Source organism: Trifolium pratense, linkage group LG4, assembly GCF_020283565.1.
Source record: "Trifolium pratense cultivar HEN17-A07 linkage group LG4, ARS_RC_1.1, whole genome shotgun sequence".
In the NCBI taxonomy this organism is placed as follows: domain Eukaryota; kingdom Viridiplantae; phylum Streptophyta; class Magnoliopsida; order Fabales; family Fabaceae; genus Trifolium; species Trifolium pratense.
The window spans coordinates 29,893,560-29,907,832 of record NC_060062.1 but is presented as its reverse complement, the minus strand read 5'-3'; the positions used below and the strand labels follow the sequence as shown (position 1 = coordinate 29,907,832).

General features: G+C 33.1%; 2 protein-coding genes across 3 annotated transcripts; one reads left to right on the top strand and one right to left on the bottom strand.

Annotated features, from left to right (window-relative positions):
- The first annotated feature begins 1,939 nt into the window (after nucleotides 1-1,939).
- LOC123881818 (alternative oxidase 3, mitochondrial-like) lies at nucleotides 1,940-4,929 on the top strand. The gene is made up of 4 exons (XM_045930560.1): nucleotides 1,940-2,486; nucleotides 3,009-3,137; nucleotides 3,620-4,108; nucleotides 4,514-4,929. Exons 1-4 carry the CDS (start codon nucleotides 2,196-2,198, stop codon nucleotides 4,571-4,573), a joined length of 969 nt encoding a protein of 322 aa, XP_045786516.1. The 5' UTR covers nucleotides 1,940-2,195; the 3' UTR covers nucleotides 4,574-4,929.
- Nucleotides 4,930-5,252: 323 nt separating this feature from the next.
- On the bottom strand, nucleotides 5,253-13,951 carry LOC123881816 (potassium transporter 7-like). Of its 2 annotated transcripts, XM_045930557.1 has the most exons (10): nucleotides 13,464-13,951; nucleotides 12,146-12,374; nucleotides 11,792-12,040; nucleotides 11,527-11,577; nucleotides 10,465-10,725; nucleotides 8,969-9,021; nucleotides 8,743-8,857; nucleotides 8,392-8,646; nucleotides 6,569-7,091; nucleotides 5,253-6,266 (listed from the first exon to the last, which is right to left on the bottom strand). In XM_045930557.1, the coding sequence occupies exons 1-10, from the start codon at nucleotides 13,737-13,739 to the stop codon at nucleotides 5,732-5,734; spliced, it is 2,547 nt and encodes an 848-aa protein (XP_045786513.1). In that variant the 5' UTR covers nucleotides 13,740-13,951; the 3' UTR covers nucleotides 5,253-5,731. The 2 variants fall into 2 exon arrangements, with proteins under 2 accessions (XP_045786513.1, XP_045786512.1); XM_045930556.1 differs by having other exon boundaries at nucleotides 8,743-9,021.
- Nucleotides 13,952-14,273: the final 322 nt, after the last annotated feature.

Below are 14,273 nucleotides of genomic sequence, written 5' to 3'. Positions count from 1 at the left end.
GTAACTTATGCATGGTGCATAAGGATAGCTTATGTATAATAACCAATCCCCAAATTCAACTGGCTAACTTATTCGTTTGTTACGGATTAAAAAAAATAGTGATTTTGATCTAAAATAATTTAGAGATTAAATTTTAGAGATTTTATAGAAAAGTATAATTTGTTTTGTGTTTGTCTCACATATGATAATTATTTTGAATTTTTTATCAGTGATAATTTATCCTTATATGATAGTTAAAATAATCTTAAAACTAGGAATCACTAAAATAATCAATTAATCCTCTATATGATAGTTGAATTTTTTAATGTAAGAATCACTAAAAAAAATTGAAAAAAATTATTATTATTTTTTTAAAAAATTCTTAAAAATTTATTATTATTATTTTATAATATATTTTTTTACTGTCAAAAACAGTAATAATTTTTTTATAAAAAAACTCTTAAAACTTTATTATTATGTTTTTTTAATAACTCTTCTTACTCTCAAAAAAATAATAATTTTTCTTTTATAAAAAACTCTTAAAACTTTATTTTTATGTTTTCTTTAATAATTTTTTTTACTGTAAAAAATTTAATACTTAAGTTTTATAAATTTGCAAAAATAATAGAAAATAAATTTTTAAAAATAAGTTTATTATTTTTAAAATTTATTTGTTAAAATTATTTTTTATTATTTTTAAAAATTCTTAAAAAAATTTATTAAAAAAAGAGTAATAAAGTTTTAAGAATTTTTTTTTTTAAAAAAATATTTTTAATTTTTTTTGGCCGTAAAAAGAAATATTAAAGTTTTAAGAAATGTTTTTTCAAATGATTTTTTTTATCTAAAGATTATTTTAGTGATTCTTACTTTAAAAAAATCAATTTTAAACACTACAAATTCAACTAGCTAGCTTATTCATTTGTTACGGATTAAAAAAATAGTGATTTTGATCTAAAATAATTTAGAGATTAGATTTTAGAGATTTTATAGAAATAATTATTTTGAATTTTTATCAGTGATAATTTATCAGTGATAATTTATCAGTGATAATTTATCCCGTATATGATAGTTAAAATTTATATATCAGTTAGAATCTACCCCGTGTAAAAGAGGAGAGAAGAGGAAATAAGAAGTAAGTGATGATGTTGGGTGAGAGATTGAGTAATATAAAAATATGTTTCATTTGAAATTTGAATATCATAGTTTGCCTCTAAAAGATAAGTCATGACAACTTGCAAAATAAAGGACATCAATTATGTACTTGTGTAGTTTCAATTTAGTTGCCAAATTTTTTGACATCAATTGCCCTTAGATTGAACACATGACAGCATCTTAAGTAAAAGCAATTTAGAGTTTACCGGAACAATCAAATTTCTTATATTATATAGATTTATTTAAAAGGGTTCTTGGTTGGTGGGTGAGAAAAGTTGGGTGAACATCAAGGCTATTAAAGTTTTTTCAATTATGTTTGAATTGCAAATTTTCATAAGAATATGTTGTTAGTTTTAATTAGGTTGGTTCTTGATTGATTGATGCTTTGGTAGTGAAAAATTCCTTTTCTGTATTGTATTTTATCTGACTTTTGTAAAAGTCTTGATTGAATACCACAAGATTTTTTTTATCATAAAAAAGTCTTTTAAAATTATTTGAAATCTTAATCTAATACATAGTCTTTCCATTAAAGGCAATCTCATCATCATTGAATAACTAATATATTTGATCTATATTATATATCAAATTAATTGAATAATTATAAAAAAATAGACTATTACTTATAATTTATGTTTGTTAGCCGTTGCCACAAACTCATAATAATAATTGTAAAAATCCAGTCAAAAAATAAAATAGTCACAATACTAATAATCAAGGGTGGAGAAAAGTCCAAAAAGCTTCCGTGGCTGCCACTGCCCACGAGAGACCGTCAGCGCTGACTAAACAACATTTTCAATTCCAAATTTGTGGCAAGTAATTTAAGCATCTATCTATCTAATAATCTAAAACCAACAAACCACGTTACTAACACCTTCCACGACCTTTCTTCTTTTATACTCCTTGTAACAAATACAAAATTGAATACGAATCTAATTATTAATATGCTACTAAGTTATTAGTTCACACTGCACTCCTTGTTGTTGTAACTTGTATAGTTGTATGTATAAATAAGTCTCTAATTCTGAGCCACTTTTTTCATCCAAAGACATTTGCAAACATTCAACATGAACCATTTTTTAGTCAAGTCAACAGCACAAGCTCTCTTCCGGAGTAGCCGGAACTATCACCGTAACTTCTCAACTGCAGCAATCGCTCAGCTGAGTCACCAGCATGGTGGCGGTGCGTATGGAAGCTTCCACGGGCAGAGGATGTCCACTCTGCCCGAGAAAAAAGATCACCAGCCAGAGGAGAACAAGAACGAGAACAACAACGCAGCCGTTTCCAGTTACTGGGGGATTGCTAGGCCCAAGGTTCTTAAGGAGGATGGAACTGAGTGGCCATGGAACTGTTTCATGGTAAGAATACTTATGTATCTAAGTTAACTTATTCTAATTTAGTTATTCTACTTAATAACTCGTCATAAATATTAAATTTTGCAAATTCAACTTTTGATCAAATATACAAATTTCATATAAATTTAAAATTCGTAACAAAGTAATCATGTATACTTATATTTAAAAAATATATTATACGTTCATTTGAATTTATTTAATAAAGTATTGAAATAATTTTAAAAAATTATGCAATAATATAAGAGTTGGATTGATAAGATTTAATATTTATAATGAGTTATTAAGCGGATTAATTTAGAACCCACTTGGGTTGGTGCATTGGTATTGGCTTGGGACTTGGGAGTGTGCTCCTCTTGAGGTCTGAGGTTCGATTCTCTCTGGTGCCAATTTGGGTGGGCTAATTTAACTTCTTCAAAAAAAAAAAAAACGGATTAATTTAGTCGGAATTAACTTGATTGAGCATGGTGTTGTATTTCGACGATGTCTCTCATATGACATGTTTTCTATATATGATGTTTGTTGCAGCCATGGGAAAGTTATAACTCAGACGTGTCAATAGATGTGACCAAGCATCATGTACCACAATCATCTGGAGACAAGTTTGCTTTCAGATCTGTCAAGTTTCTAAGGGTTCTCTCTGATCTATATTTCAAGGTTTGTGGCCTATCTACTGCTACATAATGAAAAATATTAGTTATCATATTTCATTAAGCTAAGTTCAGTGTGTAACAATTAGAATCCCAACATTTCAAAACTGTTTTCATAGTTATGAAAATCTAATGTGTTGCTAATAATTGTCTGTATTGCTTATAATTATATATGAAAAAAGTTGACTGATAGTAGGACCGACACTTCTAATTGAAGACGTGTTCAGTGTCTGACACGTGTCAATGTTTGACACCAGCATAATATTGACACACATCGTTACATTCAATTAATTTATTTCATTTTCTCAACAAAGGTGCTTTTGAAGTGTCAGTGCCGTATTCCGTGTAAAAAGCGGGCATGAATATATGTCAGTTGGAAATTTCCCGAAAAATTAATCATGGGGTTCATGAATATATGTCGGTGTTAATTAATGTCGTGTTTAGTGTATGTTTCGGTGTTTCGTAATATAATTTGAATTCTAATTGCAGGAACGGTATGGATGCCATGCAATGATGCTAGAAACAATAGCAGCCGTCCCAGGAATGGTAGGAGGGATGCTTTTACACTTAAAATCTCTAAGAAAATTTCAACACACTGGTGGTTGGATCAAAGCATTACTTGAAGAAGCAGAGAATGAGAGAATGCATTTGATGACAATGGTTGAGCTTGTGAAACCAAGTTGGCATGAGAGGCTTTTAGTTATTACAGCACAAGGTGTTTTCTTCAATGCATTCTTTGTTTTTTACATTCTGTCACCAAAAACAGCACACAGGTTTGTTGGTTATTTGGAAGAAGAAGCTGTGATTTCATATACACAATATTTAAATGCAATTGAAAGTGGTAAAGTTGAAAATGTACCTGCTCCTGCTATTGCAATTGATTATTGGAGACTTCCTAAGGATGCAACTCTTAAGGATGTTGTTACTGTTATTCGTGCTGATGAGGCTCATCATAGGGATGTCAATCACTTCGCTTCGGTAAGTGTCAAATTGTCAATTATATATAATTGTGTTAAATATGTTTTTTCGTCTCTATAAATATCGTTTTTAATCTCTATAAAATTTTTGTCATGTAAGTACCACTCAGAGAATAAAAGGCTGTACAGAAATTTTATATGTTGAGACGCGTGGTTGTACATACATGTCAGTCATAGGGACTTCTGTTAGATATGTATCGGTTTTGTTAAAAAGTGACGAATAAAATTGGTAATTAAAAACACATGGGACGAAAATTTGATGAAATTTTTTATAGGGATTAAAAACGGAAGTTAGTATATTTATAAAGGCGAAAAATATTTTTAAGTCATTATAATTTGTTTCAAACACACTTGATTTTAATTTCTTCCCTCTTCATTTGTTCTGAATGTTATGTTCTTTTTGTAGGATATTCACCATCAAGGAAAAGAATTGAAAGAGGCTCCAGCTCCTGTTGGTTATCATTGATGGAGGCATTGTTTTTTGTCAAATTTATTGATCAAATAGTAGTATTTTTCTTTTTTCTAGCCTTTGTTGTCTAAACATTCAATTTGTGCCTGAATTGTTTGATAAATAATGTATTTTCAGTGGGCATTTTGTAACCTGAAAGTTTATCAATAGATTCAATACTCAACAGGGTTGATACTTAGTAGAATGGAGTTAACAGGAATTTATAATAGTTTGGCTTGGACATAGATTAATGGAAGGAAATAGGGGAAGTGGTATGTTTTGGTGTTGAGATATCAATTTGTGTTGATGTACTGATATGGCACATCTTGTGTCTAATTAAAAATATAAACATTCAATATCAGTTTGTTTTACAATGCCATTTATTTATTTATTTGGTTACATGAGAAAATTTTACAATGTCATTTTCTACTGCTTTCATTTGTCAAAGTTTTAGTTTAATATCTACTAATAAACATTAAAATACATAATTTTGCAGAAAGAAAAGTTTTGCAACTCTAAAGAATAGTCTGTAAAATACTTACTAATGTTTGTTTCTAAATATAGAAGAAAATTAATTGCTAAAGGAGGCTTATAACATTTCATTCATAATAATTGATTGAATACATGTCGAAATATCAAGAAAAACATAGAAACTAGCATCAATAAAAATATAGAAACTAGCAAGAGATGTGACAACTTTTGCAAAAATATGAGCAATCTCATTGACTTGTCTGCTAACAAACTCAGCATGAAAGTTTCGAAAATGAGAGTAAAAATAAAGTTGTAAATCTTGAACTCATCTCATGGCCAGAACTAGGCCTAGCGCTTCACTGGTGTCTACTTCCAACAAAATGTGTACATAGCCATTTGCAGGTTATTTTTTCTTTAATTTGATAATATAATTTTACATATATATTTCTTTTGTCCAAATTCTACATATATCTGTCTATTTCTGTTCTCAGTCTATCCCAATTTCATATATCTGCGGCACATGCTCGCACTCATAAGGAAAGTTGAAACAATTTCCAAAGGTAGACCTGGAAAGATGTTCAATGTGCGGATCCAAGTAATGATGATCAAGTTAAGCGCGTTCGAAAATGAGACTTTCCAACATGTGAATATTCCGATTAACCTGACACTTGTTTTATTGGGGTTGCAAAATTGATGGTATAAGTATCAAACCATGTAAGTCATTCCAACCTGCATCAGATGTGATTGCGGTACGCTTAAATTTGTGACCCCCCTTCTGCAGTTCTTTCTAAGAAAAGCATAAAAATAGTTTATAACTAGCTTCTTAGCAAACCAGGAATCTTTCCTTGCCCTTATATCTCCATGACCGAGAAGATAAACCAATCCAGATTCTTTAGCCGTGCGTATAAAAGCCAACTCTCTTTCCAGAAGCTGCTCTGCATCCAGCACAGGGGGTTTGGGCGAGGCAGGTGGTGCATTAACTGATGTGCTAGCTTCAAAACTGGGAATGAAGTTTTCACTAAAATCAGCCAAAAGAGGAACACCAAGTTGGTAAACACTGCCATTGGGAGCTATGAGAACTCTAGAATTAGAGTACTCGTCCTCTAAATCAGTATCTTCATCCCCATCACTTTCAAGTGATCTCTCCTGTGCCTCACGACGTATAAACTTCTCTAAGCTCTCCATTAAAAGCTGCTCAAAAGTCTGGTGATTTTCTTTCCGAACATCTTTGTAACCATACCTGTTGAGATATAAATTTTAGTATCAGACATGTAAGATAACGAAACATTTTAATTTTAGTATTGGGAAAATCACAAAACATAGTCTCAAATAAAAATATCGCCTCATCATGAACTAAAAGACTACTCAAAACTCAAGAGTGGTTAATATCTTTGTATATTTTTCCCAATATTATATCACATCACTAACCTATGCCCTTGAAATATTTATTTGAAGCTATAGCACTATTAACATGCTTCTAAAAAGTAATATGCAACTATATTGGAGGATTTATTTCAAGCCTCCACTTATAGCACTTGTTACCTGGCAATACAACGAAATAAATGATAGCTTCTCTGGCAGACTCGCCGAAATAGAAACCTTTCACTTTGAGGCACCATAGCAACTGGAACATACTTGATACTCACAAGTATAATCATTGAGTGTATTGCTGGAAGTGTGGTTAGAAAATGCCCCAAAATTCCTGGAATTCCTTTGACCAACTCATTATAAAGTAGACCAATTCCAGGAGCTCGTATTGTCCCAAGATTGCAGCCCAAGTCTCGCATTAAATCCGGTGACAACCTTTGTTTGACTTCAGCTTCATACTTAAGCTTGCTTCCGTAGTTCCATACGAACATTATAAAAAACAGTATTGCAGCAAAGACCAATATAATCCAACTTCCATCTGTTATGCCCCACAAAACCGATGAAAAGAAAACCAACTCCAAACCCAAGAAGACTACCAGGAAACTTGCCACTATGAGGATATGCAACTGCCATATAAGAAGCATAACAAGAGTCACTAAAATGGTGGTCATCATCATCACCCCCAGCTCAGCAATGCCTGAAAGACGACAAAGGAACAGGCTGAAAACAAATACACTTTTTACATTATATAATATATTGAAGTAAATTCAGTTCCTTAGAACCAAAGAAAGAACTCCCTTCACCTATCTAAGCTTGCAGAATCCACTTATATAATAACTTTACAAGATCAAACCTCAAGGTTAAAGCTTTTGCCTGAATAAAACATGTTTTGCCAATGAGGATTGGTTAAACCAGTAGAACCGATCCACATAAAAGGTCAGAGCATCCGCAATGAAGCTCCCCAATTTTTGGTACTTAAGTGGGTCCCACACGTACACAACATCATTTATTTATTATTTTGTAATAACGGTACTTAATAAGCACGCAATTCCTCCAACTCAACACCTCTTAGAAAGTTCTAAATGGGTCTCACCAACAACACTACATCTCCCCAATAACTCTACATCATTATAAATGCGTCCCACAAGTTATAGGTATCAATGCTTATTTAAGTAACAGTACCTATTACGTACTCAATTGTGTTTTGCTCCAATAGGGACACCTATTAGGTACCAGTTCTTAAAAAAATAGGTACCCACCATTGGAGATGCATAGGTTTTGATTTGTATCAGTGCATAACACTTTCTGAAGCATGTATTGGGGAGGGAGCAATGCTTGATCATATCCATTTGGAATAGAATTGTGGGATGAAACCATGTATACTTGAGGAGTAAGGATCCTCTCTATTTCCCAAAAAGGAGACATCCATTACTACGACTCCGTTTGATTTGCAGAAAGTAAGTACTGGACAGAACAACGTAAACAATTAAGGTATTGAATAACTTGTTTTGTACAATGTTTGGTGGACAAAATGTTATTTTGGTATTTTAAAAATAGTGACATTAATTAGACATTTATATACCAAAACCATAATAATGGAGTTGTCTATTTGTTTTAAGAGATGAGAAGATCTCTACTTTGTATACCTATATTTACACCAATGTCTTCTGAGCATACAGCCAGTGTTTGATAAACTGCTAAATGAAGGCTTTCTCATTCATTGTTTCTAATTGAGTCCTCTTAAACAAGGCTCCACCACCACTATTACTATTCTTATACTATGGTCAAGAATATCCATACAGAAATATTAAGAGAAAAGTTTGGTGCCTTTCCAATTAATTGCAGCACCATAAGCTTCTGAAGCAAACTATTTCTACATAGTAAATCACACTAAACTTGTGGCATTACTTACAATTGACAAGTATTTAATGCATATGTGGCTGAAAATTTTGAAAATCCATGGAGATAAAATAAAGATTTTGAAATAAAATAATTACCATATGCATTTCCAATCTCATCCATGCTGGATATAGTGCAGACAAACACCAGAGAAACAGCCAACAGGAACCAGTTTATGACAGGGATATAGATTTGACCCATAAATTTCCGAGAGGTATGGATTATTTTAAGACGAGGGAAACAACCAAGAGCAGTTGACTGTTTTATGCAGGAAAATGTAGCTGTTGTCATGGTCCGACTTGCAATTAGTGCAGCAACGTTAGCGATGAGAAAAGTTGGCCAGAATACACCACCTACAGACAAAGAATAGTCTTACACCAAAGTTTATGTGAAGTACAAAGACATGCCATTAAAAGAATGCAAAACACTATAAATATACTGACACCTACTTGGAACAGAAGTAAAAAAGGCTTCACCAGCATCAGCATGGTGTTCCATAAGGTATGCAGCTTGACCCAAATAACCCAGTAGTAGGCACGGCAAAACAAGAAATGCAAATGTAAGCTGTAAACAAACCACCATTAGTACCATCAATATATAAGTGGAAATGACAAAAGAAGTAAAAGAAATCCAACATGAAGCCATGATAGATAGAACATAGCCGTGATCCATTACCTGAACTGATCGAACAGAGAAGTAGCAAAGATCTGCAAACATGGCTTCAGAGCCTGTAACATGATCCAATAACAATGTTAGTTAATAGTGGAAGAGATTTCTACATGCCAACAACAGTTAAATGTAAATTGTATATCTACAGCATCACAACATAAAGATAATGGCGAGGATAATGTAATAGAAATTATTATTTTTTGTTTGGTGTACAAAAGTTTAGACTATGTTTGGATATTTATTTTAATGATGGGGTAGAATAGGATGGATTAGAGTGAGTGGAGTGGAATAAAATAAATTTTCATACAATTTTCTGGATATTTTTTATGATAAACGCAGTAAAGTTTTCATTATATTGTTTAAAAAGTGGACAGGGTGTCAACAAATTTAATGAATAACACTTTTGCAATTACACATTGCCCAAGAAGAGCAGAGAAAGATAGAGGTAGGGGATGAAATAAAATACAATATGTCCCATAACATTTCATTATATTTCATCCTATTTCAAACAATCCAAAACACAGCCTTAGGGGGAGTTTGTCTGGCTACAAGGTCTGCATGCCATAAGCCCAATTCCATATCAACGGAACACCACTGGCTAGAATCAAAACTACCATTTTGTCAACATTATCTAATCCTACTATGTCAGCCAACTCTCATGCGGATAATCAAAGAAACATCTAACCAACCCACAAATTAATACTCCTACTTTTTTATACCAGATGCGTGTCACCGATATTCCTTCAACACAGGTCATTTTATTCAGAATTATGAATCATCAATGACACAAAATAGCAACACTATAGTAGCTACACATTGCATCACTATGGTTCTCATTTGCATTGCATCTTTGGGTAGCAGTTGGTGTTCCCATTCTCATGACTGCAACGGTAGAAAAATGCAGTCTATATATAGTAAACCAGCCCCCACCCTCAACATAAATACTAACTATATGAACATTTTTTATTCAAAGAAAAAGTAAACTGGCTAAAAACCACGCTGATGTTTTAGCTTTCAAACATTTTTTTGTATGGTTTGGTGATTTCTTGTGTGTGTTTTGCTTCAAAGACAATATATGGTTTGAAAACCTAATTCCTAGATCATCCATGCAAGACATGTAACCAAGTTGACCAGTAGTACTATCAATCCTTAAGCACTTAAACCCTGAATCTTTTTCTCATGCACCACAGAAAGGAAAGACTTGGGTCCAAAACTCCGATGAACCTCAAAATCATGATAGATGCCAGTAGGCATATCATTAAACTTCAGGTAGTAGATGGAAAAACCAATATTAGCCATTGTAATTGTCCCCGAAGGTATAGCCCAGTGGTGTTGGGACGTTGAAGGAGTTTAAGAAGGAGGTCCAGGGTTTCAACCCTAGCTACTAACATTTCTCCTTCCCCTCTAACAATATACTAACAACTAACATTTACCTATATCTAAAAAAAACAGATACATTATCACATCTACTCTACTATATCAATGATCTTGCATGTGTTTACCAGTTGCACACAGAAGACAGCCGCCAAGAGAATACCATGCTTTTGTTGAATTCCTTGCAAAGAAATAATAGATGTGAATAGGATTAAAAGCCCTCCAGACACTGCTGTCATATTTGACAAGATTGTATACACCCATGCCGGCAAGAGAACAAAACCATATAAACAATGCAGGTCCTACGAGAAGCCCAACTTTACTTGTTCCATACTTCTGTACACTGAACAAAACGACAAGGCAAGCAACAGAAATCATCACCACTTCATCTGCATAATCAAGGAAAAATTAGAAAGAAAAAAAATTAATCCAACTACATAAGTGATTCCAAAGTTGAAATATTTAGCCAATTTTTTCCAGTGTCCACCAGAGTTGCCTAAACTATAGGAACGGCAGACCGTAACCAGTTAGGTTAAATTAATATACACAGCATAAGCATCCTACTACCACATAACTAAATTTGCTCAATGATAAGACCAAAGCATAGTTCATTCAGACAACTTTACATACCAAAAGAATACCTCGAAAGCTAGTAATTAATGGAGAAGCAAAAATTATTTATTTCAAAGGAGAAAGATAGAAGCTATGCTTTGAGGGGGCGTTTGTTTCAAGGTTGTTAATTTTACTCCCAGGAATCATATTCCCAGGAAATAATAATGGGAACTTTATTCCCAGGTATTTTAAAAAAAGCATGTTTGGTTCATATTAACTACATTCCTAGGAATTATTGATAAAAGTGGGTAAAAGAGAAGTTATTGGAAGTTATTTAAAATGTATTCCCATTTTCATGGGAACTTTTCTTTCCCACTCATTTCCTTGGGAATAAAATCATGGGAATAAGAGAAGTTATTGGAAGTTATTTTATTCCAAGGAAACTTCATATCCAGGAATAATTTCATGTCAACCTTGTAACAAACATGGGTATATTTATTCCAACCCATATATTCCCAGGAATATTATTCTTAACCTTGAAACAAACACCCCCTGAGAGTTTGTCTGTGGGTAATATCAAATGAAGAGGTATTAATAACTATAACGCACAAGAGTTTGTTAATAAGTTAACACATTACCTTGCTCAATTGCATCTACCCCAACTTTCAAGCCATTAACAGATGATAGTACTGCAAACAGAAAAAAATTATAAGGTAAGAATTAATATGAAGTAAACAAGAGCTTATTGAACACAACAGCTGGCCATGAACACAAGCAGCAAGATGTCATTACAATTTAAAATTTACAAGCATGATATTAGTATCAATCCAAATTTCAAACATATTATGACAACAGCAATTCTGTAGAAGTTACAAAATACATTATGCTAGAGCAGTAAATAACCTGACATTGCTGGTGTAACAACCCCATTAGCTATCACCATAGAAGTACCAGCGAGAACTAATAATAGTAGAATCTTCTTGAGAGTGAGTGAAGTCTCTAGCCTTTCCTTGATTTTTAAAGACCTCTCAAGCTCAGGGGACGGCACCTTTAGCCTAAAGCCTGATATACGGGCATCTGACGGCAATTGATTGGGAAGAAGATTCACCTTAGCATTACGACAAATCAAGGAATACAATGCAAATGTGCCACCTGCAGTGGTTCCAAAACAACTATAAATAAACCAGAGGACAGCATATAAGAGGAAGAATGGAGAATAAGCTAAATAACAGTGAATGTTCTAATTCACCCCCATACCTTCACCGTCGTCATTGGCCCAGAGAACGACAAGAACATACTTGAGCAAAGGAATCAAGATTAAAGTGTACAAGACAAGTGATAATGCCCCAAGAATGTCTTCATTGCCATTAATAGGAGCCTTTCTAAACATAACACTAAAGGTATATAATGGACTTGTTCCAACATCACCAAAGACAACACCGAGAGTTTGAAAAGCCAACACAATTTTCTTTCCCGTGCTCATATCCTACAACATCAGAACACAATAAAAAAAACAGATGCAAAAACATACTAAAATTGACAAAAAAAATGATTTACAATAATTGATTTCATTTAAAAGTGAGTTGAATGTGAAGTGGTTTTGGCGTGTATACATTCACGTTTTGATTCAAAAGTGTGCATGTTTGGTATCATAGTAGCTTTGCCGAAATCACTTTGTAGCCAATCTTATTTTACAAAAAGTACACTTTGTAGCCTTTGCAAATTCACGGTGACTCGTTGTGATTTTGGCAAACTCACCATGAAACCAAACATATACTCCCTCTGTAACACTATATAAGCAAAAATCACTTTTCTAGGTTCATTGCATAACAAATGTATTTGGTCTATATTATAGACCAAATACATTATTATACAATGAACCTAAAAAAATGATTTTTGCATATATAGTGTTACAGAGGGAGTATATCATAACTTCAAGTTAGAATCAATTCTAGAGCTAAAATCAATCTCAATCGACATCACCCAAATATTGTCAAAATCAATCTTGTGTTTGGATTCACTTTTGGTTCTCTCTCTACTATAGTAAAACCATATACACTCTAATGGAATCCACATCGCAGCTAAAAGTGAATTCAATGCAAAGCGATTTATGTTTGGATACATTCTTGTAAAAGCCAAAAGCTACAAATTCTAGCATCAAGTTAGAATCAATTATGGAGGCAGAATCAATTGTAGAAGCCAAAAACTACAAATTCTAGCATCAAGTTAGAATCAATTCTAGAGACAAAATCAATTGTAGAAGCCAAAAGCTACAAATTGTAGCATCAAGTTAGAATCAATTCTAGAGACAAAATCAATTGTAGAAGGCAAAAGCTACAAATTCTAGCTTCAAGTTAAAATCAATTCTACCCAAGAGCAACAAAACATGTCAAAATCAATTCTACACCGAATCGATTCAAGTTTGTCTCCTCCAAAAATGGAACCAAACATGGTACAAATGCTATTACAGAAACAATTTAATTAAATCACTAACAATTACTAAAAAAACAACCAATATCAATCAATGAAAATAAAAAGCAAGCATTAAAAAAACTACTAAAAAAAAAATCATCACCTCATAGTGATGTGTATGAGCACCATGAACCTCAAGAGCTTCAACATCAAACGAATCAACACGCGGACCAGTACGAATAAGCTTCTGGTCAACATTATCTTCTTCTTCTGAATCAATCATAGATTGATGTCGCATATCAGAAGCATCGTAATCCTCGATCTCAGAAAGATCTTCATCTTCCTCGAAAACCCATCTTGATTCGGTTGAGTCAGCGGATAATGCACTCCCTGGATCATCATAGTCATAAGTTAAATGACCGTTTCTAGGGTTTTCCATTGGAAATTCAAGAGAACAGCGCAGAAGAAGAAGAAGAAGATGATGATTGGTTGTGGTTGTATAGAAAGGATTAGAAGAAAATGGTGTTTTGAGTAGTTGTAACTGAAATTGTTGTCAATGGAATTTTTCTCTGTCTGAATTCAACAACTGAAATATAAACTTGATTTTCTCTTTTGTTTCAGTTGAGATCACCTCCATTTTCTTATGCTACTCTTTGTCCAGTTTATTTCTTAGATGTATGACATGTGGCAAACAAAATCAATTAATGGTTCAGATTTTAAATTGAAAAAGAAGTGAAATAAAATATAAGAAACATTTCCTTGCAGAGTTGCAGTATACAACCAACAGTGTTCATGCTCCTGCTCTCATCGCCGATCGCCTCAGTCACCCCTCTTCGGCCACCCCAGCGTCGCTCTCCGCCGTCCTCGTGCCGCCGTTGAAGCATCTGTAATTTTGATTAGCTCTTGAATTAGTTTTGATTAGCTCTTGAATTAGTTTTGATTAGAGTTGTTTATGTTTGTCTATTCACTGTGA